This window comes from Carcharodon carcharias, chromosome 19, assembly GCF_017639515.1.
Source record: "Carcharodon carcharias isolate sCarCar2 chromosome 19, sCarCar2.pri, whole genome shotgun sequence".
In the NCBI taxonomy this organism is placed as follows: Eukaryota; Metazoa; Chordata; class Chondrichthyes; order Lamniformes; family Lamnidae; genus Carcharodon; species Carcharodon carcharias.
The window spans coordinates 52,840,277-52,867,288 of record NC_054485.1 but is presented as its reverse complement, the minus strand read 5'-3'; the positions used below and the strand labels follow the sequence as shown (position 1 = coordinate 52,867,288).

The following is a 27,012-nucleotide window of genomic DNA, read 5'->3' as shown; positions in this document are numbered from 1 at the left end:
TATTGCTGAGAGGATTAAACACGGCAATTACACTAGAGTGATCCATTCACCTTGTCCATGCTAGCCTGATTAAGTCTCATAATGGAGGCATGAGCCAGTCGATCAAACACGGTTCTCAGGGCTTTCTTGGAATACAGTTCCTGAGATTTGAATAATTCCTCCATGAACTTCTTATTGAACATAGTACTTATAATGTCATTCATAACTGAAAAAAAGGAAGAAAGAATTATATATAATTTAATAAATAATCCAGAAGTATCCCTAGCAGATACAGGCACTGCCCAGGGTAACTCTTTCGAGTACAAACCCGTTTCCATCTGTTTCAGATGAAGTTACATTGTTTCATAGTTTGCCATTGTGAGATTTGAACTCGATCTTGGGGTTACAAACCCAGTACCATAACCACTTGGCTATTAGACGTCAACCACATAGACCTAAGTTAATTAAGCTAGGCTGGGGTGTCAGCTGAGGGTGCATCAATTATAATTAGCCTGATTACTGTATTTGACCTGATGGAAAGTGTGCATGTGATAGGGTCAAATGCAGCTATGATATGCACATAATGAAAAGCCCTGCTAAGACTCAAAGTCTCAATGTAAAGAATGGTCACCGGAGGGGAACTATGTATCTGCGTGAGAGTCATCACCTTTAACAAAGGAAAGGGATAAATTGGATGAACAAGAACCCAAAAGAAGAAGGTGAAGAGGTGCAGCACAGTGGCAATGTGTCTTGGAGCTCTGTGAGCTAGAACCCAGATTCATGTCGATCATTCCTCACCTGTCAATGTACCGAGCAGCTATCCTTGCAGGCTATTCAGGGAGTGAGGCAGACATAAAAATAACAGTAAAGTGCTACATCCATGGGTCTTACAGCTAGCTTTTGAAGCAAGCCAAACAGAGAGTGGAGAGTAGGTTATTTGCTCAGGAAATGTGTGTGACACAGGAGTAAGTAATAGATAAAAGAAAGAAGATTTTTTAAAAATGTGAAGCACCAGGGTTCCAGTTCTATACACTTTGCTGACCAACAACTTTTTTTGTGATTGCGCAAGCGGGCAAGGGTGAATTTTCTTCACACTCACAACACTGACTTCAGGAGATGTTAATGGTGGGAGATTCAATGATAGTAATGTAATTTAATGTCATGGGGAGATGGTTAGATTTTCTCTTTACAGTATATCTGTGAGGCATTATTGTATTAGTCCTTTCAATTGAGGCAAAATGTGAGCTATTATTCTTATAATTATCTCCATGTATAGTTACTTTTTTTTTGTTTTCTTATATTTTATTTTTCCGTGCTTATCAAGTTGAGGGGCATTATGCCAGGTTTTAAACTTTTTATAAAAACAAAAAACTGCAGATGCTGGAAATCCAAAACAAAAACAGAATTACCTGGAAAAACTCAGGAGGTCTGGCAGCATCGGCGGAGAAGAAACGAGTTGACGTTTCGAGTCCTCATGACTCGTGAGGACTTTTCTTCTCCTTTAAACTTTTTATCTTAGTCACCTAGTGTCAGAAACATGTACTACGAAAAAGAATTTATTTTCTAAATTTCTTCACAGTTGACAGCATTGTGCAAGTATTGGAAAGGAAATCATCAGTAATATCATATTATTCTACATTAAATATGAAAGAAGTACAGAGTTCCAAACAAAAAAGTTAACTTGTTGGTTATTGCTTAAAAATAGATTGTACCTTTTGAATTGGATTGTTTACAGAATCGACAAGGTTAATATAGTAAGGACAAGGGAGTATGCCAATAGAACAAATGCCATGCAGCATCTAGGATTCTGACTGAGCACTGCATTGATATCCTGAAACAATGATTCTGCTTAGAGGACATATTAGGTTGTATTGAAGAATTCCTCCCAGACTGAATGTCAAGATTCATAATCGCTTACAGCATGCTCTACACTCAAAGGGAAGTTATCTTCGAGCTGCCTGAAGAGGAAGATGTAGAGCAGGAAGATGAAAAAGGGGATCAGGAATGGGAGGATGCAGATGAAGAGCATGACTCAGCAGTGCTACAAGGAGTTGTGAGGGCTATAATGCAGGAAGTTATTGAAGAGGCATTCTCCTGAATCATCTCTCCATTGCCTGAAGCACCAAAACAGTCTCTCCTCCCATTTGACCCACTCCTGACACCACCATGTCAATGTGCTCAAACAGTCCAACCCCATGAAACAAAAACAGAAAATGCTGGAAAAAACTCAGCAGGTCTAGCAGCATTTGTGGAGAGAGAAACAGAGTTAATGTTTTGAGTCTGTATTGACCCTTCTTAAGAGAAGGGGCTGGGGGGAGGGGGTCCGATGTCAAAGGGGAGGGAGAGGTTGGTGTAGGTTGTTGTCGGAGCTCGGGGGAAATCAAGGTGCCCCATGGCGTCGATCTGGGTACTTACAATAGTTACCCAGAAGTTAGAAGAGGTTTTAATTCTTCTAACATTTTTTGGGTAACTATTGGTATAATCCTGTTGCAACTTAAATCGCATTTTCAGGTGGTTCCCAGCACAGCACAATTGTCCTGAGGAAGTTTGCACTTCTGGACAATTGCTGTGCAAATTCTTGCCTGGGAACAAGCCAGAGGGATTCCCCAGCACATCTTTGGGGTATCCCCCCCCAAATCCGACGCTGGAGGGCATGGAAGTTACAGGCCATTTTTAAAAATTAACTGTCTGAAACCTCACCCACCCGTGGATGAGGTTACGTTAAAAAGGCAAAAGCCGCCTGGCTTATTTGTCCACCCGCCAACCAAATGGTTAGACGGGCAGCGAAAAATTCAATTTAATTAATTGATTAAGGTCTTTAATAGGCCTTTTAATTGTCAGCAGGCATGATGCCGCCTCTTTCGCGCATCCACCAAATGAAATATTACAAGCGTGTGCGATGACATCAGGACGCTCGCCCGAGGTCATCGCACATTATTTCATTCCTGTTCGGGTGGGGCGCATGCCTGCTGATGGGATGAAAAATTCTCCTCATGGATTTTAAAAGACCCAGGCAAAATAACACTATACCCTGAACAGCTGAATTCAAAGTGAGTTTTCTTCACTTCAGTTCGTTTAGACAGCAACTTGAGGCTTAGAGGCTGGAAGCTTTTCACATTTGTTGGGTCTTAGAATGCTTTCTTCTTGTACATAAGCTCACCTCCTTTATACAGGTGTCTCCCTTTTTAAAGCAAATCCTATTGTCCCAATAGGTCTTTTCAACTCTACTTTTCTAATAATAAAAATCTTTCATAGTACCCATCACTAAGCTTTGGGAAAAATAAACACACTGTTTGGCTTCTTCTGGCTATGTGTAACATTTCAACACCTCTTTTGAAACTCAAATTACTCTGGTTTATCTAAAAATACAATTTTTAAAGCTTCAGCCATGTTTATCTATTTAACAATTCAAACCCAGCTTCTCTTCTGACACATCAGAGCCTTCAGACCAGCTGTCTTTAATTCAGTTAAGTCACAGACACACAGAGGCACACACTATTCCTACCTTAGAATACATTCCAATAGCACAATGCGAATTATTATATTTTCCTGACACCCCATCATTACTAAAAATGAACCATCATGATTTAAAAAGACAGCTTCATTTTCTTAACCCATTTTACATTACCTCCTTTACTGATTACACTATTACATACCAGGTGCATGCATTAACATAACAACATATATACAAGTCCTTGGTATCAAAAAAAATCATTCCAGTCCAGTGTCCAGGTTTTAAATGTCCAATTTTCCCTTCAAGCTTCAAACTTTTGACAATGCATCTGGCATCAGATTTTCTCATCCAGCCATATGTATAATCTGTAGATTAAATGGTTGCAGTAATAAACTCCATCTGAATAGCCTTGAACTTCTGTCTCAAAATTTGTCCAGGAACTTTAAAGGAGTGTGGTCTGCATAAACAATTGTTTCTGACAAATTGATTACAACATAAACTTCAAGATGCTGCTGTGGTGGCCTAGACAAATAGGGAACCCACTTAGTACTGAAAGGGTTAATGGAGAAATTGAATTAAATGCTTAGGCCTAAGAGAAAAATACTGCAACCTTGAAGAACAATACCATCTTGTCTGACTACTGTAGGATGAGCCTTGAGACATCCCATGTGTCTCTCTCTCGGGCCGAATGTAATCAAAGTTGTGATAAGTAAGTGTGTAGGCACTGCACCTGTTGTCTAGGAATGGAAATTAACTAAAACATGGATTGATCAGTTAACGTATGCAAATAAGTGGATTGAAATGTGCAAAATTTACTGATTGGGTTGTAAAATGCTTTTAAGCAAGTGTTTGTGTATTCTGCTTGGAGACGGCACAATAGCTCTCGTTGTATTGTTCTCCCTTGTGCACAAGTAATAAATGGGCTTTCAATGTATTAATGGTGCCTCGGTGTGATTAATCTCCGATAGTTTCTGGAGGTTCCACCGAGATGACTAACTCCTGGGGTTGAGTCACGGAGTGCCAGCGTTAGGACCTCGCGGTTCAAAGACTCCTCAGTCCGCGGCAGCCCCATTTGGGCTTCTGGGATTCATGGACCTGTGATCTGCCTTCGCCTGCCTGTGGCTGACTCTCAGGGTAAGTCATCTATTTAAATATTTGGGAGATTAATTTGGCCAGTAGTTTAGTGTAAGTTAGTGGTAGTACACCCAGGTGTTCGAGTCCCCTGGAGGTGAAAAAGTAGTAGTAGTAGTATTCCCAGGGGTTCGAGTTCCTTGGAGGTGAAAAAGTAGTAGTAGTAGTATACCCAGGGGTTCGAGTCCCCTGGAGGTGAAAAAGTAGTAGTAGTAGTATACCTAGGGGTTTGAGTCCACTGGAGATGAAAAGTAAGTAATTTCTGTGTTTTCCTTTGTGTATATTATTAAGTAAAAATGGGAAATATGCCATTAAAGAAACCCCAGGTTCCCCCTTTGAAGGGAACCCCAAATGCTTATATGTAGTTGATGTTTCGAGTCCTCATGACCCTTCAACAAAACTGTTCTGTTGAAGGGTCATGAGGACTCGAAACGTCAACTCTTTTCTTCTCCGCCAACGCTGCCAGACCTGCTGAGTTTTTCCAGGTAATTCTGTTTTTGTTTTGGATTTCCAGCATCCGCAGTTTTTTGTTTTTATGCTTATATGTATGTCCATTACGGTCCTGAAATTGTCCAATATGTTTCTGATTGGGTTAAATGGACTCAAAGTAAAGGAGAGCGCTTCCCACCAGCCGGAACTTTTAATCGGGACAGAATTGAGCGCTTATAATATGTTTTAAGGGAGGTAGATAGTCCGCTACTGAATTTTCTGTAACTTAAAAAAAAATGAATTGATCTAAGTTATAAGAGCAGTTAGTGCTGAAGAAAGAGAGAGAGAGAGAGTACCCCTTTGAGGTTAATGAGCAATTGACAAGCAGCAGCAGCAGAGAAAATGTGAGCTTTCGTCAGTTTGAAGGTCCCTATAGGTGGAGCCTTCAAGATCCCTTTATTCCCCCACTGCTACTTAAAGCTTTGTTTAGAGTTAAGTTCAATATTATAGGAGTATCAATACATACCTTTATCTATATGTTTGTTTGTGTGCAATGAAGCATTTGTATGTGAGCTTTAATGTATTTTCTTCCCTGAATTGTCTTGTGTGTGTGTAGTTGAGCACTTTAGAGTCGAAATCCCCATATTAGATTAAAGGAAAAGTTTATTCAAATATTCCTAAGTTTTGAGTATAAAGTTTGAATTGAGATTTCTGGCAAAAATCGCAATTTGAAAGTAGTGTAAAAATAAAACAGGGCTTGCCTTTGTTTGAGATGAACCAACCCTTGTACCACCCCCTTGCAGACTAGTAGGGAATAACCGTCATCATCAGCCTCATCATACGCACGAGTTCGTATTCTAAAATTCTGAGGAAAAAAAATTACTTGAATTTCAGAAAGATTCTAGGAAAACCAACAGACATAAACATAAGGTCTAGGTGGTTCCAATGGGTAAAAAGGGGTTTCTTATGAAGAGATGAATTAAATATTAAAGGAAATCTGCTTTCCAAAAGCACTGGAATTTGAATTTGGGACAATCTTGAGATGTAAAGTTCAGTGTAATTTAACAGGTTACTTTGAATAACGAGGATGTTATCTAAAGATAGAGAATGTGTCGATAAACATACGGAAATTATAACTTGGATACAAATCGTTACACATGAAAAAGAGGTTGTTTTAATTTTGTTGGTGCAAATTACAGTTCTTACAAAGTTTAAAAATTTGAGGTTTGGTTCTTGATAAAGTTCTCAAAAGGGAATTTTCATTTTAAAAGGTTTGACAACAATTGGCACTAATTCAAATGCTGCAAGCTTTTGTACTTGTAAGTCTGTTCCCAAAACGTGAAGTTAAGCTCAAGACCTTGACAAAGTTTGGCAGAAATCCATTTTTTGGCCGAGTTAATGAATCTGGGATAATGCAAAAAAAGGTCAGACATAATTTAGTGGGACAATAAGATGTTGTTTGAGAAGAAGATAAGGAAGCAAAACATGTCAATGCTTGATTTCTGTTTTAAAATTGTTGTGAGAATATTTTCGTTATTTTAAAGTCTCTCCAGGCAACCTGAACAAGATAAGATGGTATCTGTGGCATGTGTAAAATGGTATGAGGCAAGTAGGAGAATGAGTTAGGGAATAGTTCAGAATAGTTAATATGGCCTAAAGAGTAAGGAAACATTTTAAACAATCAAGACAATAGAGAAACTGACTTCAAGAGAATCAAAAGAGATAAAAACAAAAAAACTGCGGATGCTGGAAATCCAAAACAAAAACAGAATTACCTGGAAAAACTCAGCAGGTCTGGCAGCATCGGCGGAGAAGAAAAGAGTTGACGTTTCGAGTCCTCATGACCCTTCGACAGAACTGTCGAAGGGTCATGAGGACTCGAAACGTCAACTCTTTTCTTCTCCGCCGATGCTGCCAGACCTGCTGAGTTTTTCCAGGTAATTCTGTTTTTGTTCAAGAGAATCAAGATGATCATGGTCAGGGAAAAAACTTAGAGATAAAACTATGTGGAATCTGTAGTTCAGGAATTGAAATGTAAGGAGAAACAATACTTAATAACAACTTACCACAAGATGGATACAGGTAAAGGGAAAGCTGGAAAAAGGCTAAATAGATGTATTACTGATTATATTACTGTGCCTGTGAGCTACAAAAAGTAAAACCACAGGATTAACACCTTGATGACAGGCAGAGTTAAGCGGTTCCCAGAGAGAACCATCACTGGAAGTGAAGATACTGAATCATTGAAAGATAGGGTAAGAAAGTGCATTGTGGAGTTGTTTAAGGAATTGAGGTCTGACATGAGACAGCAGCAGGAGAGAGTAAACTGGAAGGAGTGGGAGTGCCTACCCAGATGGATTCAGAACAGGGAGAGTCATTAAGTGTGTAATCTTATGGAGATTAAACAGAAATTCCATATTCCTTACCACCCCCAGAGTCCAGGGATGGTGGAAAGGATGAACTGAACTTTAAAAACATCTATAGCCTAAGCAATTCAGGAGACAGGCAACAACTGGGCCACAGTATTGCCCAGCATTCTGATGCGCCTTAGGGCTACACCAAATAGGACTACCAGGTTCACCACATTGAAATGATAACAGGAAGGGCCATGCAATTACCTGAAGGCATTATAGTATGAAAGGAAAAATACAGGACAATGTAAGGGAACTAAGTAGGCGATTACATGAGTTGAGAGAAGAAGTTAGAGACTGACAGATGATTAAGGATTAAGAAACAGGCAAATCCAAAGAGCAGCAATGGACCCCCCAAAGTGGGGAATAAGGTGATGGTCAGGGTGAGCTTGAAGCGAACAGGCATGGACCATACGAGGTAATTATGACAGGTGATACACGCGCACTTGTAGATTTGAGAATGAGAGTCGATGTTAATGTCTCCACAGATCTACACAGATCCTGGTTGAGGGTGTATCAGTACTGGCAACAAGGTCGGGGATCATCACTGCTCATCCCGCACCACAGGAGGAACTTTGGTACAGCACAGACAGTGCTGAATGTGACATGCAATGGGGAATGATAAATGTAACAGTAGGAGAACAAGTGCTTTCAAATTGTAGTAAGGTTTGCTTCAGATCGGGCATGGGAGGTCCACCGCTACCCAGCCACCTCCCAGCTCTACTTTCACAGTCCGAGTACAGATAATTGAAGATCCTCAAACCACACCGACTGACCCATCTTGTCTGACTATGCATCCAGGACAGGCAAATGGTTTGGTACTGGTTAATCAGATGTTTTGTATGATAACGTACACCATGAGCTGGTACCCGTAGTCTTAAATGTATCCAGAATCGTCCTGCCCCAGTGGTGCTCAACCCATACCCAAGCACTCTATACGGCTCTGACGCGCCAATTGATGACTGAAGCAGTTCAGTTCAATGGCGAGATGCGATCAGGCTTGGGAGGGAACCGCGTTAAGCGCAGCCTGGTAAATGATGCTGCTACAATATTCAATTTAGGGACATCATTGGTTAATCCAAAGTTTGGTTACCGTGCTCGAAAGTCATACGGGGACTATCATTAAATTAATTGAAATAGGGAAAAAATATTTCAGACGAAACAAGCAGAAATTATGTATGCAGCACCTATGGACAAGAATCATGACTTCACTGGTTGCCAGCTCAGAGGTTTAACACATATATGTATATATATATATATATACACACACATATATATAGAATGAATGTTGAATGTGTAGTGAATAGTAATATGCTAATAGGCATTGTATTAGTAATACCTGTCATACCTATGTCAATGACATAAACCAGGCAAGATGCTCACAGTAACTGCTGGTATGGGACCCCAGCCATGGGGCCTGTTTGTACACCTACAAATGGACTTTAGACAAATGCCTAAATGTTTGGGATATAATTATGTTTTAGTTATCGTATGTTTGTTCTCGTGATGGGTGGAGGCATATCCCACCCAACGAAATGATGCTGTTGTTGTTGTAAAATTGTTGTTGCGTGAATACATACCCAGATTTGGGATACCAGAGTTTTTATCGAGTGGTAATGGGCCTCATTTTACCCCTAAAGTGATAAAGGAACTTTGAAGGCCTTACAATGCAACCATCACCTTTCCTGCCCATACCACCCCCAGTCTACTGGGGCGGTGGAAAGACAAAATGGTATTCTGAAAAACAAACTAGCTATATTATGTGAAGAAACTGGTTTCAAATGGCCTGAAGCTCTACCCTTGGCACTCATGACTATGCGCTCTCACTCTAACTGTACCATCTCAGTCTCTCCTTATGAAGTTGTAATGGGACATCCTATGCGCCTCCCAGCAGCCCCACCTTTGTCTGCTAGGGAAATGGCCATCCACGCTATGGATGAGGGAATGAGTACATACTGTATAGCGCTTACTAATTCTCTCAAGAGCTTGCATATACAGGTATTAGAAGCTCAGAAAAAGCCCACCATTGAAGATTGCCATCAATACCAGCCTGGGGACCTAGTCTTGGTAAAGACCTTCAGGAGAAAAGAACTGTTTGGAACCTCGAATGGGAAGGACCTTTCCATGTCCTGCTCACCACCCATACGGCCATAAAGGTTGAAGGACGACCCTTGTGGATCCACACATCAAGTGGACACTGACCTCGGACAGAAGTGCTTGTGCAAGAACTTTAACTGAACCGTCTGAGTGCTAACTCTGATTTGGATCCTGTCCTGCGTGGTCCTTGTGGGGGCATGGAATACCAATTCTGCAGTTCAACATGTGCAGGCCGTAGCCTCGCAAGTTAATCGGACTAAATGATGGATTTGTACTCATTTTTCTGTTAACCCCTCCTCCTCAGAGGTGCATTTTCTGGCTTTCCGCTCAGATTCCACATGGTCCCTAGGTAATACAGGGGCCCTCATTCAGCAAACACCCACTTGGAGACAGGAGCCCACCGTCGTGGCTGTTAAGGGGGAGGCCTGGCTATGCATCAGGAGAAATTATACCAAGGGTAGTACTCGGGTGGGTGAGTTGCCATTGGGTTCCTGTGCCTACCTTGCCGATTCAAGCCAGATATCTATTCCCTCCCTATCCTCTGTAATCAGGATTCCACTGAGGAAGAAGCTCGGCGACTAGGATACATAGAACTTGGCTAAGGGTGGTGGATTGTCCTTTTAGGACAAAAGGCATGGGAAGTGTGGTGGCCTAGACCAATAGGGAACCTACTTAGTACTGAAAGGGTTAATGGAGAAATTGAATTAAATGCTTAGGCCTAAGAGAAAAATACTGCAACCTTGAAGAACAATACCATCTTGTCTGACTACTGTAGGATGAGCCTTGAGACATCCCATGTTTCTCTCTCTCGGGCCGAATGTAATCAAAGTTGTGATAACCAAGTGTGTAGGTACTGCATCTGTTGTGTAGGAATGGAAATTAACTAAAACATGGATTGGTCAGTTAACGTATGCAAATAAGTGGATTGAGATGTGCAAAATTTACTGATTGGTTGTAAAATGCTTTTAAGCAAGTGTTTGTGTATTCTGCTTGGAGACAGCACAATAGCTCTCGTTGTATTGTTCTCCCTTGTGCACAAGTAATGAATGGGGTTTCTATGTATTAATGATGCCTCGGTGTGATTAATCTCTGACAGTTTCAATGCTAACACCAGACCCAAAGTTTCCTTTTTGATTGTTGAATACCTTCTGCTGTACATTCAACTTTCGTGAAAAACACCCTACCGGTTTTTCAATTCCATTTTCATCATCACCAACTTAAATTGCTCGGCATAATTGGGCAAGTTAATACAGTCTTCAAACTGTCAAATGCCTTCTGACACTCCTGTGTCCATTGAAACTTCTTGTTCTTTTCTAATAGTTCAGTCAATGGAGCAACTACATTGTTAAAATTTGGTACAAATTTCTGGTAAAACCCACTCATGCCCAGAAATCTCAAAACTTCTCTTTTGCTGTAGGCACAAGGAAATCCATGATAGCCTTGACTTCCACATCTCTCGAGCCACCTTACCATGTCCAATAGCATGGCCTAGATAGTTAACTTTCACTTTTGCTAATTCACCTTTGGCCAAGCTAATCAACAAATTAGCTTCTTGTGATCGACAAAACAATTCTTCCAGATGCTGTAAATGCTCCTCCCATGTCCGACTGAAAACTATCAAGTCATCAATATAAACAGCACAAATTGCTCAGACCTTATTTTGTTTGTCAATCTTTGAAATGTTGCAGGTGCATTTTTCGTACCAAATGGCATGACTTTAAACTGATATAGTTCATCTGGCTGATGAAAGCCGATACCTCCTTTGCTCTCTCCAATAACGTACTTGCCAATATCCTCTTAGCAAGTCAATCTTTGTGATAAATTTTGATTGTCCCACTTTTTCAATGCAATCTTCCAACCGTGGTATAGGATATGAATCTACTTTTGTCACTGCATTCATCTTTCAATAGCCTACACAGTCTTTGTCATCCATCAGATTTCGGTACCATCACAATAGCCAAACTCCAGTTACTGCAACTAGACTCAATGATATCGTTTTGAAGCATGAATTCAATTTCTTTCTGTACTTGTGATAACTTTGCCGATTTAATCTATAAGGATATTGCCTTATTGAAGATGAAACTCCTACACATACATCATGTGTAGCTAAATTTGTCCTCCCCAGCTTATTCCCACAAATAGCTTTGTGTGGCTGCAATAACGTCCCCAAATCACTTTGACGCTTATCTGGAAGGTAACTCAATATTACATTTAAATTTTCATGTATCCCTCATTATCCAATTTGATCAGAGGAAAATCAATTTCAGAATCCTACATTTTTACCTCTTTCTCATTATCTACCACCACTAATACCTTCTTTTGGTCCTCTTCCCTTTCAAAGTACTTTTAAAGCATATTTACACAACACTCCCTCTGCTTCTTTCTTCTCTCTGGAATATTTATTAAATAATTTACTTCGCTCAGTTTTTTTTCAATCCTATAAGGCCCACTAAACCTTGCCTTTAACGAGTCACCCAGTACTGGTAACAGAACTAGCACTTTCTCCCCAGCAACAAAACTGCGAGCTGTAGCTTTCCTGTCTGGCCCACTTTCATCACTTGCTGTGATATCTTTAAATGTTCCCTAGCCAACTCACATGTTCTGTCCAATCTCTCTCTGAAGTTTGATACATAATCCAGGGGAGTATTTTCTGAATTTTGACCCACCAATTTCTCATGATCCCCTTACCTCATGACCATAAACTAGTTCAAAAGGACTGAAACAGTCGACGCATTAGGAGCACCCTAATACTAAACAACAAGAATGGAATTCCTCTATCACAATCCTATACACCCTCATCATAGTTTTGAGAGTTTGATGCCTTCTTTCCAAAGCCCATTGTGACTCAAGGGTGTGATAATTAGCTGTTGACTTAAATTGTTTTATCCCCAATCTGTTCATTACTTCCTTAAACAGCTATGACATGAAATTTGAACCCTGATCTGATTGTATTTCTTTTGGTAAACCATATCTTATAAAAAATTTAGTTAACTCTTCCACAATTTTCTTTGTTGTAATACTTCTCAAAGGTATCGCTTTAGGAAACCTTGTAGATACATCCATTATTGTCAGTAAGTACTGATTTCCATTTTTGGTCTTAGGGAGGGGTCCTATACAATTAATCATGACCCTAGTAAAAGGTTCTTCAAATGCTGGAATTGGAATTATAGGTGCCGGCTTAATCACTACTTGTGGTTTCCCCATCACCTGACATGCATGTGGCTACATCCCTATGCAATCCAGGCCAAAAAAAATGTTTTTGTACTTTTGCCTATATCTTTCTAATTCCTAAATGTCCCCCCATTGGAGCTTCATGAGTTATTCTCAGAATCTCATTTCTATATCCAAATGTTAGTACAATCTGATGCATCTCCCCCCAACTTCCATTTGCTGAAGCATGATGAGGCCTCCATTTTCTCATTAAAACATTACCCTTAAGGTAATAAGATTCTGGAATACATTCTGTCTCTGTTTCTGAGAAAGCTGTCGATATAACTGCTTTATTTACGAATCCTTTTTCTGTCACTCAAGGCAGTTAGTGGAGTTAAACCTCTCAGCTAATTGGACTTCCACACTTCTCCCTGCCTTTAAACTTCCCGTTCTTCTTGTTTCAACCTGTGAGCCTGCAGTCCTGTTATCACACAATCTGGAAACAAGCCAGGATGCTCTCCCTGCAACACTTCCGTTGAAAACACCTCTACAGGCTGCTCAACTACCATAGGCATCACCCACATCTGTGACCCAGCTATATCATTACCCAGAATAAACTGAACCCCTGCAATGGGCAATTTTCCACTACTCCAACAACCACTTTGCCTGTTTTCCACTTACTTCTTAAATTTACCTTCCACAATGGAATAAGTTTAGCATCTCCATGAACCCCACTTACTTTCACCCGGTTCTGCAATACTCCCTCTAAACAACAAATGTCACTATTCCAAAATATCAAAGAATTGACTAGCCCGTGTCTCTTAAAATGTTAAGATCTTTACCTACTCTACCCTGTACACATGGAAAGACTTCCTCTTCACATACAAAATATTTAAATATTTCAACCACCTGCTCCTCAGAATTCTCTTGGGTATATTGTGAACACACTCCCACTTCTTTACCTATCACTGATTCTTCCTGTTTTACCAGTACACAAGTCAGTTTTTTTCCTGTGCCTGAACCTCAGAAACCACAGTAATTTTACTTCCAAATCTTTTCTGCACCCCAATAATCTCAACAGATTTCCCCTGTAATTTTCAACACAGACATTGTGTGTCCAACTTTATTACAATGAAAACACCTCAATCTTTGAATGTCACTTCAACCCTCAGCACCTTCCTTCTTATTCTGAAAAAAAACTTCCTGTAAATTTCCAACTACTCCTTCCCTTTCCACCTTCCTTTCACTTTCCCACTTTCTATCCTTCTCTGATTTAAAAGGGTGATGGAAAAAAGGTTTAGTTCTATGAACTAACTCATAGTCATCAGCTATCTCTGCTGCTTGTCTTACTGTTTCAACCCTCTGTTCCTCCACGTGAGTTCTCACTCCCAAAGGAATTGAATCTTTAAATTCTTCCAAAAGAATTACTTCTCTAAGAGTTGTATATGTCATCTCTATCTTTAATGCTCGTATCCACCAGTCAAAATTACTTCGTTTTACTCTTTCAAACTCAATATAAGTTTGCCCAGGCTGTTTTCTCATATTCCAAAATTTCTGCCTGCATTCTTCAGGAACCAACTCGTATGCACTCAAAATAGCATTTTTTACCACATCATGGTTCACCGACATTTCTTCTGACAATGAAGCATAAATCTCATGTGTTCTACCCACCAGCTTGGATTGTAACAACAATGTCCAGGTTTCTTGCAGCCATTTCATCTATTTAGCTATTTTCTCAAATTAAATAAAGTATGCTTCAACATCTCTTTCCTCAAACATTGGAAGAACTTTGTACAAGTTTAAACATCTCCCTGCTGGGTTCTATTCTGGAAATAAGTCCCTCCTCACCTCTTGGTGTCTCTTTCTTAACTGCCAACATTTTAAGCTGGAATTCTATGTCTCTCTCTCTCTTTTTCTCTTTCCTCCCTTTCTGCCTGGTCCCTTTGAAATACCCTTTCTCTTTCCTTTTCTTTTTCTGCTGCCTCTAGCTCAAGTTTTTTTCATTTGTAACTGAATTTGAGCCCATTCCAATGAACCACCCCTTGAAGAACTCAGTCTCTCAGGTATTCTTTCCAATTTCAAATGCTGCACTATACTTTCAATTATGTCTGATTTCCTTATACTTACAGGTAACCTACATTGTAACTCTTTTCTTCTCCGCCAATGCTGCCAGACCTGGCCAGACCTGCTGAGTTTTTCCAGCTAATTTTGTTTTGGTTTTGGATTTCCAGCATCCGCAGTTTTTTGTTTTTATCCATATTGTAATTTATCTGTCAATTCCATTAATTTAGCTTTATCTGCCTTTTATAAGCCAACTGAAGTTATAACTTCAACTCCCAGGCAAGTCTCAGCAACTGCCAAAGCCATATTGCAGTCTCACTACTTAAAAAAACCTCACATGTACTCCTGAATTCAAAGTGCTTCTTGTACTCATAACCTTAAGATTCACCAACTCCAAACCAATCCAGGAATTTCAAATATATCTCGCAAAGAGCCCCCAATTTTGTTCTGGCACAGCGGATGGTAAATGCGGAGCTGCTCAAATCCCAGAGGGAAACTTGAAATAACTGCCACAACTGTTTTAAAATCTGTGTTTATTTAGAGATGCATGCCTTGAATTCAGCAGTAATAGGATCACTGAGTCTTATAGGTTTCTTACAAAACTAAATTAAACCTTTATTAATAAAAAAATATTTTAAACACATACATATGTTTACAAATTACTACTATGATAACTCCTAGTTCCCCTAATTAATCTAACTCCTAGTTACACCTCCGTTAAGGCAGCAGTAAAACGCAGATATTTTAAAAGACCCAGGTAAAGTAACACAATGCCTTGAACAGTCGAATTCAAAGCGAGTTTTCTTCACTTCAGTTCGCATAGACAGCAACTTAAGGCTTAGAGGATTTTCACACTAGTTGGATCTTTGAATGCTTTCCTCTTACACATAAAATCATCTCCTTTATATAGGTTTCTCCCTTTTTAATCTAAATCCTATTGTCCCAATATGTCTTTTCAACTCTACTATTCTAATAACAAAATTCTTTCATGGTACCCATCTTTATCAGTAAGCTGTGGGAAAAATAAACACACTGTTTGGCTTCTTCTAGCTAAGTGTAACATTTCACCACCTCTTTTGAAATTCATATTACTCTGGTTTATCTAAAAATGCAAATTTTCCCTTTACACCTCACATTCTAAAACTTCAGCCATGTTTATCTATTTAACATTTCAAACCTAGCTTCTCTTCTGACACACCAAAGCCTTCAGACCAGCTGTCTTTAATTCAATTAAACTACTCCGCACACACAGACACACACTATACTGACCTTATAATAAATTTCAATAACAATGAAAATTATTATATTTTCCTGACAACACACGGATGCACTTCCACATGGTCTATAGAGCAGTCAGGGTCAGGCACTCAACCTGATAGTTCCCCTCCAATATCAATTATATTAAGGTCAACTAAAGCACTCAAAACATCTTGGCTAAGATCAACTAACTCAACACAAATACAGACAAGGAGTTATGCGCACCAACTTCACTAATGCAGGAAACTCCATTGTGACAAGATTGTAATCGTATTTTGAATAACATACTTTTAACAGAGTGCGAAAATGCCATTGTTCTTCCTTTCCAAAAGGAGTTTGCTCCTAGTTAAGAAATAAATATTACATTTCACAACCACCAGACATCTCAAGGCACTTTACAGCCAATTAAGTACTTTTGACGTGTACTCACTGTTGTAATATAGGAATCCCAATGGCCAATTTGCACACAGCAAGCTCCCACAAATGGCAATGTGAGACCAGATAATCTGTTTTCTTTTAAATGATTTTGGTTGAGGAATAAATATTGGTGAGGACACCAGGGACACCTCCCCTGTACTTCTTTGAAATAATGCTATGGAAGCTTTTACATCCAACCAAGAGGGCAGACAGAACCTCATTTTAACATCTCATCTGAAAGATTGCATTCCTGACAATGCAGTGTTCCCTCAGTTCACTAAGCATCAACTTTGACACTTTGTGTTTACATCCTGGACTGACTTGAACCCAGAACTTACCATTAAAGGTTGGGATAGACAGATTTTGGTCTTGCAGGGAATTGAGGGATATTGGGAGTGGGGAAAAAATAGAGTTGAGGCCTAAGATCAGACATGATCATATTGAATGGCAGTCCAATGAGCCTACTCCATGTGGTCTACTCCTGCCTACTGCTACTCCTATTTCTTGTGTTCTTCTGGCTCAGAAATGAGTGTACCAACAATTGAACCATGGATGACACTGAAAACTGTAACAGCTGTTATTCTTTTACAAATAGAGGCACATCAAAAAGGAATTCCTATCTTCTGTCAAATCAATACACCGCTGTTTGCCTTATATGCATGTAAAGGATATATCATCCCTGGAGTTTAGAAGTATATTTCATTGAAACATATGAGATTATGAGAGAGATTAACAATGCAGATGCTGAAAGGATCTTTCCCCTGGCTGGAGAGTTGAAAGTTGAGAACTAGAATCACAATTCCAGGACAAGGGGTTGGCCATTTCAGGTCGAGTTGAGGAGAAATTCTTTTCACTCAGAGGAATTTGCATCTTTGGAATTCTCTACCTTAGGGGTCTGTGGTTGCTCATTGAGTATATACAAGATTATGGTTGAGAGATTTTTGGACTCTAAGGCAATCACAGGACATGGAGATCAGACAGAGGAGTTGAGATTGTGAATCAGCCATGATCTTACTGAATGGCACAACAGGCTGGAAGAGACCATATGGCCTATTCCTATTTCTTATTTTAAGTTATGCAAGTAGAATTAATGGAGAAACAAGTTACATTTTGACAGCATTTATATTAGCCAATGGTTCATGGTAGCAAATCCCCACTTTCTGCAAACTGGTCAGAATTTCTTGAAGGGATGTGGACTGTGGCCCAGCAATGTTATGATGATATCTGAAAATGAAATGATCTTGATGTGAACTCATAACATTTGAACAGCACTGAATTTGTTATAATATGATTAAGCCATGATTAAGATTAACTATTTCATTAGCTTACTAATTCCTTGCATAAAGTCCGAGTCTTATAGGCTGTCCGTAATTATCAACATTTTCATAAGGTTGCAATGCGTACCTGCAGGAGGGAAAATTTACTTGTCTATTTATACATACCTGTCAGTTTTAGATTATTTGTACAATACACTTTTGGCGAGGCAGAAGGAAGGAAGATTCCTTCCTGTCCCCCTGGAACAAAGACAACCATTATGAAAGTTTCCATTCCATAATCTGCTATCCCCCTTGAAGGAGGCTACCAGGATCATATGGGAACAGAATAAAGAGGAGCATGACCTGAAAGCACCAAAATTACCCCAAGCTTCCAAAACATACTTTGTAACTAAGCATATGAGGAGCAGCCAGCTGTAGCATTTCAGAACTGCAAACTCCACTCTGTATATTTAGGCTTGAAGCATAGGTGCAGGTATAGAAGCTTGAAAAGGTTTCAAATCAAAAGTAATATTTTGTTTCAATTCTCTAGCAAGACTAGATGGATCAGAAGTCCCAACACTTTATAATCCATTCTCACTATTTTAAGAACGATTGTTTCAGTATACAGGCCTGCACATTCAAGCCTTGCTCCTTATCAATAACTCCAAAGAATCTAATACACATTATACATTGGGATAACTTAACACGTTTTGGTTTTCACTATGTTCATACATCAGGAAGCCTGCTTTGCTTCTAATTGGTGGAGCTGATCTTTTGTTTCACAAGTCCATTTCTAGATAAAGCTGTGGTGTTGTGACATGAAATCACTGTGGATCCCAGCATTGCCTCTCAAGGACAAGTGAGACCTCACCAAAGCATAAATACACCCATCGCATGACTGTTGAGGGACAGGCAGATGGCCATGGACTTCCTTGTGCAGTAGCTCGCTGGCATGATTAGTGCATTAGTTCTATTCTACTTTCAAAGCCGAACAGAAAACAGGATTTGTTTTCTCATGACTATCAGCCCTGTTCCCTTCCTCTGGGGGAAAAAAAAGGGTAAAGTCCAGGGCTGAGGGAGTGATGCTTTTTATGCAATGCTATGTGCCTATTTAGAAGGAGAGGTGAGGTGGAGCAGCACAGTATGCAACTATGCAGCTAAATGGAACAAAGTACAATACCTCGTTGTCGGTCTGCCTCTGGCCAATCATCTACAAGGTGCATGCTTGGCCTAAACAGCCAAGTGGTTATGGTACTGGGTTTGTAACCCCAAGATCAAGAGTTCAAATCTCACAATGGCAAACTATGAAACAATGTAACTTCATCTGAAACAGATGGAAACGGGTTTGTACTCGAAAGAGCTACAAGGTGCATAAGAAAAAAGTGACAATGATTTTTTACTAAAAGTAATTATGATTATTTACAACATGCAGTAGCCTGGTGGTTTACATTTCACAGATTACTAACGCAGGAAGTTATGTACAAAGAAACATTTTCATAACACATTAGTACTTACATCAATTGAACTGTGAAAAATACCAGCAACACAATTAAAGATTTTGTCCTTTCAGGTTAGAAGAAAAGTCTAGAGAGAGCCATTTGAGCTGTGTAATATTATGGTGAAGAACTGGTGTTCAAATCCTCTCTCACACTACATCCTAATTGTCCAATACTCTAATCATCACCAACTACCCAGCACCCCCAAACTTCCATCCTCATTGCATTGAATTCAAAAATCTTCATCCTGGTTTACAAATCCTTCCCTGTCTTCACCCCACTTAATCTCCTCCAACTGCATGTCTGATATTGCTTCCTATCTTCCAATTCTGACCTTCTCTAGACAATGCTCAATTCTACAATCAGTAGTTGAGCCTAAAGCTATCTTGGCCCTAAACTCTCACTTTATTGGCTGCCACTTTCCAAAGCTTCCTTCCAAGGCTTTCTCTTCAACTTTGCCTTCAACCATGTCCCCTAGATCCTTTTCTAACACCCTGCACTTCTTTATGCTGTACAAATTTCTTAGGTATGTTCATTTCTTAAAGCTACTAAATAAATGCAAGTTGTTGGTGGCACTGGTTAGAGGTGCTGTAATGGTGGTATAATACTGGGAGCAATTTAAGGTGACGAGTTAAAGACTATCACAACATTAAACTGTACTATCGCTATCTTACTCCATAGATAGTGGTATAGTTACATTCAGTGAAACCATTACTTGAAAAACAAAAGCAGTTTTGTAGTTTCTGGGTAATCAATGTTTAAAAAGTGTGTTAGAGTCAAGTGAATGTGCTTTAAGGAATAAAATACACCAAATGGTTGATGTTAGATTTAGCTGTGCACAACTGATTTAACATGGATAGCAAGAATAATAGGCAAACTGTGAAGTGATGCACTTTAGTAGGACAAACAGAAACATTATCTACGCGTTAGAAAATAAGAAATTGAATGGGGCAGAAGGGCAAAGGGATCGAAGAATACAGGTGAACAAACCATTAAAAATAGAATCATGGGTCAGGGGAGAATCCAAAACTAGGGGCCATTAATATAAGATAGTTATTAATAAATCCAATAGTGAAGCAAGGATATGTTTCTTTATTCAGAGAGTGGTTCAAAAGCACAATTCACTATCAGAGAAAGTGATTGAAGCCAATAGGTTAGATGCTTTCAACAAGAAGGTGGACAACTAAAGAAAAAGGAGTAGAAAGATATGCAGAAAGGTTGAGATGAGGAAGGTGGAATGGAACGAGACTTGCATGAAGTGACTAACTAAGGAAGTTAAAGATAGTATCAAATTGAAAGAAAAAGTGTACAATTCTACAAAGGTCAGAGGCAGATCAGGAGTTTGGACAGACTATAAAGAGATTGATACGCAAGGAGAAAGTAGAGTACGAGAGCTAGCTAGAAATATAAAAACAGATTAATTAAGAGTTTCTGCAGGTATTTAAAAAGAAAAAGAGTAAGTAAAGTGAACGTTGGTCCTCCAAAGTGAGTCTGGGGAATTGACAATGGAAAATAAGGAAATGCCTGATAAATTGAACAGTATTTTACATCTGCCTTCACTGTAGAGGATATAAATAACATCCCAGAAATAATTGCAAATCAGGAGGTGAAAGGGAGGGAGGAACTTAAAACAATTACCATCATCAAGGCAACAAACTGAGAAGATTATTAGAACTAAAAGCTGACAAGTCCCCAGGTCCTGCTTGACTTCACCCTTGAATCTTAAAAGAAGTGGCTGCTGAGATAGTATTTATCAGTTTTTATTTTCCAAAATTCGCTACATCCTGGAAAGGTTCCATCAAGTTGGAAAATAGTGAATGCAACTGCTCTATTCAAGAAACGAGGGAGTCAGAAAGCAAAAAACTATAGGCCTGTTAGCTTAACCTCTGCCACAGGGAAATGCTGGAAATGTTAAAAAATCTCAATGCAATCACAAAACTATGTTGACTCTGCTTGAAAGGGAATCATGTTTGACTAATTTATTGGAGTTCTTTGAGGAAGTAACAAGCAGCGTGGATAAAGGGGAATCTGTGAATGTACTGTACTTAAATTTCCAGAAGGAATACGATAAAGTGCCACATCAAAGGTTACTGCACAAAATAAGAGCTCATGGTGTATGGGGTTAATGTATTAGCATGGATAGAAGATTGGTTAGCTAACAGGAGACAGAGTAGGCATAAATGGGTCATTTTCGGTTTGGCAAGATGTGATGAGTGGAGTACTACATGGATCAGTGCTGGAGTCTCAACTATTTACAATTTGTATCAATGAGATGGATGAAGAGACCGAATATATGGTTGCTAAATTTACATATGAACAAAGAGCTGGAGCAGGAGTAGGCCATTCAGCCCCTTGAGCCTGCCCCATCATTTAATAAGATCATGGCTGATCTGATAGTAACCTCAAATCTACCCCCGATAACCTATCACTCTCTTGTTAATCAAGAATCTATCCATCTCTGCCTTAAAAATATTCAAAGACTCTGCACCTTTTCAGGAAGAGAGTTCCAAAGACTCACGACCCTCAGAAAAAATTTCATCTCATCTCAGTTTAAATGGGTGACCCCTTATTTTTAAACATCCACCCCTAGTTCTAGATTCTCCCACAAGAGGAAACACCCTCTCCACATCCACCCTGTCAAGACTCCTCAGGATCGTATATATTTCAATCAAGTCACCTCTTACACTTCTAAACTCCAGCAGATACAAGCCTAGCCTGTCCAACCTTTCCTCATAAGACAAGCCGCCCATTCCAGGTATTAGTCTGGTAAACCTTCTCTGAACTGCTTTCAACGCATTTACACCCTTCCTTAAATAAGGGGACCAAGACTGTACACAGTACTCCAGATGTGGTCTCACTAGTGCTCTGTATAACTGAAGCATAACCTCCCTATTTTTTTATTCAATTCCCCTTGCAATAAATGATAACATTCCATTAGCTTTCCTAATTACTTGCTGTACCTGCATACTAGCCTTTTGTGATTCATGCACTAAGACACCCAGATCCCTCTGCATCTCAGAGCTCTGCAATCTCTCACCATTTAGATAATATGCTTCCCTTTTATTCTTCCTGCCAAAATGGACAATTTCACATTTCCCACATTATACTCCATTTATCAGATCTTTGCCCACTCACTTAACCTTGTCAGATCTTTCCCCGCTCACTTAAGCTATCTACATCTTTTTGTTGCCTCCTTATGTCCTCTTCACAGCTACTTTCCTACCTATCTTTGTGTCATCAGCAAATTTGTCAACCATCCCATCATCAAAGTCATTTATATAAATTGTAAACAGTTGAGGTCCCAGCATTGATCCCTGTGCACGTTACTCATTACATCTTGCCAACCTGAAAAAGACCAATTTATACCTACTCTGCTTCCTGTTAGCCAGCCAATCTTCTATCCATGCCAATACGTTATTCCTTTTACCATGAGTTTTATTTTCCATGATAACCTTTGATGTGATACTTTATCAAATGCTTTCTGCTGATGACACAAAAATATGTAGTTGTAAAGAGAACATAAGGAGTCTACAAAGGGATATAGATAGGTTAGGTGAGTGGGCGATAAACTGGCAAATGGAGTATAGTGTGGGAAAATGTGAACTTGTACATTTTGGCAGGAAAAATAGAAAAATAGCATATTATTTAAATGGAGAAAGATTGCAGAGCTCTGAGCTACAGAGGGATCTGGATGTCCTGATACATGAAAGACAAAAAGTTAGTTTGGAGGTACAGCAAGTGATTAGGAAGGCAAATGGATTGTTCTTGTTTCTTGCAAGGTGAATGGAATATATAAGTAGGGAAGGTTTGCTACAATTGTACAGAGTATTGGAGACACCACATCTGTGTACAGTTTTAGTCTCCTTACTTAAAGGATATAAATGCCTTAGAAGCAGCTCAGGGAAGGTTTACTTGATTGATACCTGGGATGGTGGGGGGGGAAGGTTATCTTAAGAGGAGGGGTTGGAAAGGCTGGGCCTGTATCCAATGGAACTTAAAAGAATGAGGAGTGACCTTATTGGAACATATGAGATCCTGAGGAAACTTGACAGGGTGGATGCTGAAAGGATGTTTCTCCTTGTGGGAGAGTCTAGAACTAAGGGATCCAGTTTAAAATAAAGGGCCTCTCATTTAAGACATAGATGAGGAGAAGTCTTTTCTTTCAGTGTCGTGAGTCTTTAGAACTCTCTTCCCCAGAAAGCAGTGGAGCAAGGGCCAATGAATAGTTTTAAGGCAGGGATAGATAGATTCTTGACTATCAAGGCAGTCAAAAGTTATCTGGGCAGGCAGAAATGTGTAGTTGATGTCACAATCAGATCAGCCAGGATCATATTGAATGACGGAGCAAACTCAAGGGACCGAATGACCTACTTCTACTTGTAATTCATATGTTTGCACCTATGTTTGTAAGTATAAACACCAGCACAAACAATTTGGACCAAATGGCCTATTCCTGTGCTGTTCATCCCATTTAATTCCCTGTAAAGAAGAAGAATAACTTGCATTTATAAAACATCTTTGATATTGTAAAGAAGCCCAGGGGATTCTTATATGCATCAGCTGATAAATTTGACACTGAGCCACATAAGATGATGTTAAAAAACAGGTGCTTGGTCAAAGAGAAGCTGCAGCGAACATCTTAAAGGAGCAGATACATGGAAATGAGAAAGGTGGAGAAGTGGAGAGGTTTAGAGTGTACCGGGTCAAGCTTTTATTTATCTCTTGTTTCTGTAGTTTACTCCTGTTGTCCTGAAGACAGGAGTTCATACGCTCAAGTCAGTGGCTCATTTGTGCCCCACTTAAGTAGCTTTCATGATGTGGCCAGGTATTTGACCAGGAGACAGTGGAGGGCACATCTCAGCCTCATCCTGTCCTTAACATCCTCACACCCATAACACTTCCAGTCGGATCAGAAAGCAAACAGAGCTGTGATGTCCTCATGAACCACATGTGATGACTTGATGACTAGCACAATTATTCCCACAAGTTAAAAGCTTAGAAGGGCAAGAGGAGAAAACCGACAGAGGACATTCCAACTAAATAAATACAACTGCCCAACAGTTTCAGGGTCTGCTTTAGACATGAAATCAGCTGGCCCATTTCACAACTTTGCCACATTGAACTATTCTGATGGCACAATAATCGGCAGTTAAGTGAGTGGACAAGAATGTGACAGATGGAATGTAATGTGGAGAAATGTAAAGTTATCAATTTTGGTAAGATAAATAAAAAAAGCTGGATTTTTTTTAAATGGTGAGAGACTGGATAACGTTTGGTTTCAGAGTGATCTGGGTGTCCATGTATACAGAAAGCTAACATGCAGGTACAGCAAACAATTAGGAAAGCAAATGTCATGTTAGCTCTTACTACAAAGGGAATAGAATATAACAAAAGAAAAGTCTTATAACTGTATAGCGCCTTGGTGAAACACACCTGGAGTACTGGGTACAGGTTTGGTCTCCTTATCTAAAGAAGGATAGACTTACCTTAGAAGAAGTGCAACAAAAGTTCACTTTTGTGAATAGCTGGGATGTGGGGATTGCCAACCAGACATTGAGTAGGGATCGTTCCCTCTGGGACACCCTGGTCCACTCCTCCATCACTTCTTACACCTCAACCCCCTCCTACAGCACCTTCCCATACAACTGCAGAAAGTGCAACACCTGCCCCGTTACTTACCCCCTTCTCACCGTCCAAAGGCCCAAACACTCCTTTCAAGTGAAGTAGCATTTCACTTGTATTTCCCTCAATTTAGTCTACTGCATTCGCTGCTCCCAATGCGGTCTCCTCTACATTGGAGAGAACAAACGCAGACTGGGTGACCGCTTTGCAGAACACCTTCAGTCTGTCCACATGACCCAGACCTCCCTGTCACTTGCCATTTCAACACACCACCCTGCTCTCATACCCACATGTCCATCCTTGGCCTGCTGCAATGTTCCAGTGAAGCTCAATGCAAACTGGAGGAATAGCACCTCATCTTCCAACTAGGCACTTTACAGCCTTCCAGATTTAATATTGAGTTCAACAACTTTAGATCATGAACTCTCTCCTCCATCCCCGCCCCCTTTCCGATCCCCTTTTTCCCAATAATTTATAATTTTTAATATTTTTTTAATATATATTTTTATTTTCCCACCTATTTCCATTATTTTTAAATGTATTTCCATCCATTGTTTTATCTCTACCTTTTAGCTTATTTCCATCCCTTCCGCCCACCCCCACTAGGGCTATCTGTCACTTGCTCGTCCTGCTTTCTACCCTTAATGTCACCATTAGCACATTCCTCAGCTAATATCACCACCGTCAACACCCCTTTGTCCTTTTGTCTATGACATCTTTGGTAATCTCTTCTTTGCCTCCATCTATCAATGGCCCAATCCAGCTCTACCTGTCCCACCCCCTTCAACCAGCTTAAATTCCACCTCATTTCTATATTTCTTAGTGCCGATGAAGAGTCATACGGACTTGAAATGTTAACTGTGTTCCTCTCTGCAGATGCTGCCATACCTGCTGAGTTTTTCCAGGTATTTTTGATTTTGTGGCTGAGTAGACCAGGTCTATTTTCCTCGAGTTCAAAAGGATAAGACGTGATCTCATTGAAACATAAAATCATTAAGGCATTTGACAGAGCAGATGGTTGGAGGATGCTTCCCTGGCTGGGAGAGTATAGAACTAAGGAGTCACAGTATAGGAATAAGGAGTTGGCCATTTAGGACTGAGATGAGGAAACAATTCTTCATTCAAAAAGTTGTGATCCTTTGGAATTACCTGGAAAAACCGCAGTTTTTTTGTTTTTAACCTTTGGAATTCTCCACCACAAAGCACTGCAGATGCTCAGTCATCGATTACATATAAGCCAGGGACTGACAGATTTTTTGACACTAAGGGAAGAAAGGGATATGGAGATAATTGAGGAAGGTATAACTGAGGAGCAAGGGGAGTACGGGGGAGGGGGGGAGGGGGTGGAGCGAGGGGAAAGGGGAGGGGAGAGGGTTGGACTCGCTCCATTTGAGTGCACTCAATGCCTCAGGCCCCCAGCTTCCCCTGTCCCCTCTCTCAGTACCTTTCTTGGCCTTATCGCTCGGGATGTTCTGGGCCCGGAGTCGCTGATCCAGGATGTAGAGCATCTCCCCGCCCAGGTTTATAAAGAGGAGCGGCAGCGTCCGCAACGACATTCCGGCCCCGGTCTCTGGGCGTCTTTCGTTCTCTGTGTCTGTCTGTCTGTCCCGAGCCCTGATCCGCCCGTTGCCTTGACGCTCCGGTTGCCAGGTTAGTGACGCAACCCCTTTTACACCAATCAGCATCATTCTCACTGCCAAGTGCGATTAAAGGGATTAATTAAAGGGGTGGGCGGTTTCACCGATTTGTATTCAGCCAACCATAAATCTCTCCAAGGCTCGTTCGACAGCACCTTCCAAACCCACCACCACTACCATCTAAAAGGACAAGGGCAGCAGATAGATGGGAACACCACCACCTGGAAGTTCCCCTCCAAGTCACTCACCACCCTGACTTGGAAATATATCGCAGTTCCTTCACTGTTGCTGGGTCAAAATCCTGGAACTCCCTCCCTAACAGCACTGTGGGTGTACCTACACCACATGGACTGCAGTGATTCAAGGAGGCAGCTCACCACCACCTTCTCAAGGGCAATTAGGGATGGGCAATAAATGCTGGCCTAGCCAGCGACACCCACATCCCGTGAATGAATAAAAGAAAGCTTTGCTGCTGCATGGCCACCCAGCAGCTAGCCTTCATTTTCCTGTCTTAACGTACACCAACTCCCATTTCCCTATCATCCCCTGTGCTCACTGACCTACAGCTCCCAGTTAAAGCAATATCTTGATTTCAAAATTCTTATCCTGGTTTTC

The 27,012-nt window shown here is 40.3% G+C and overlaps 1 protein-coding gene across 3 annotated transcripts in view; it reads right to left on the bottom strand.

Annotated features, from left to right (window-relative positions):
- oscp1b (organic solute carrier partner 1b) overlaps nucleotides 1-26,397 on the bottom strand; it is a 70,614-nt gene extending 44,217 nt beyond the window's left edge. For 2 of the 3 annotated variants that reach the window (XR_005946041.1, XM_041213074.1), the window contains exons 1-2: nucleotides 26,205-26,397; nucleotides 51-205 (exon numbers count right to left, since the gene is read on the bottom strand). Coding sequence is in view for 2 of the 3 variants with exons in the window: in XM_041213074.1 (XP_041069008.1) it covers nucleotides 51-205; nucleotides 26,205-26,316 (267 nt within the window). In the remaining variant the exon portion in view is untranslated. Of the gene's footprint in view, nucleotides 1-50; nucleotides 206-1,388; nucleotides 1,413-26,204 lie in introns of those variants that run through there. The other variant, XM_041213075.1, reaches the window with a different exon arrangement.
- Nucleotides 26,398-27,012: the final 615 nt, after the last annotated feature.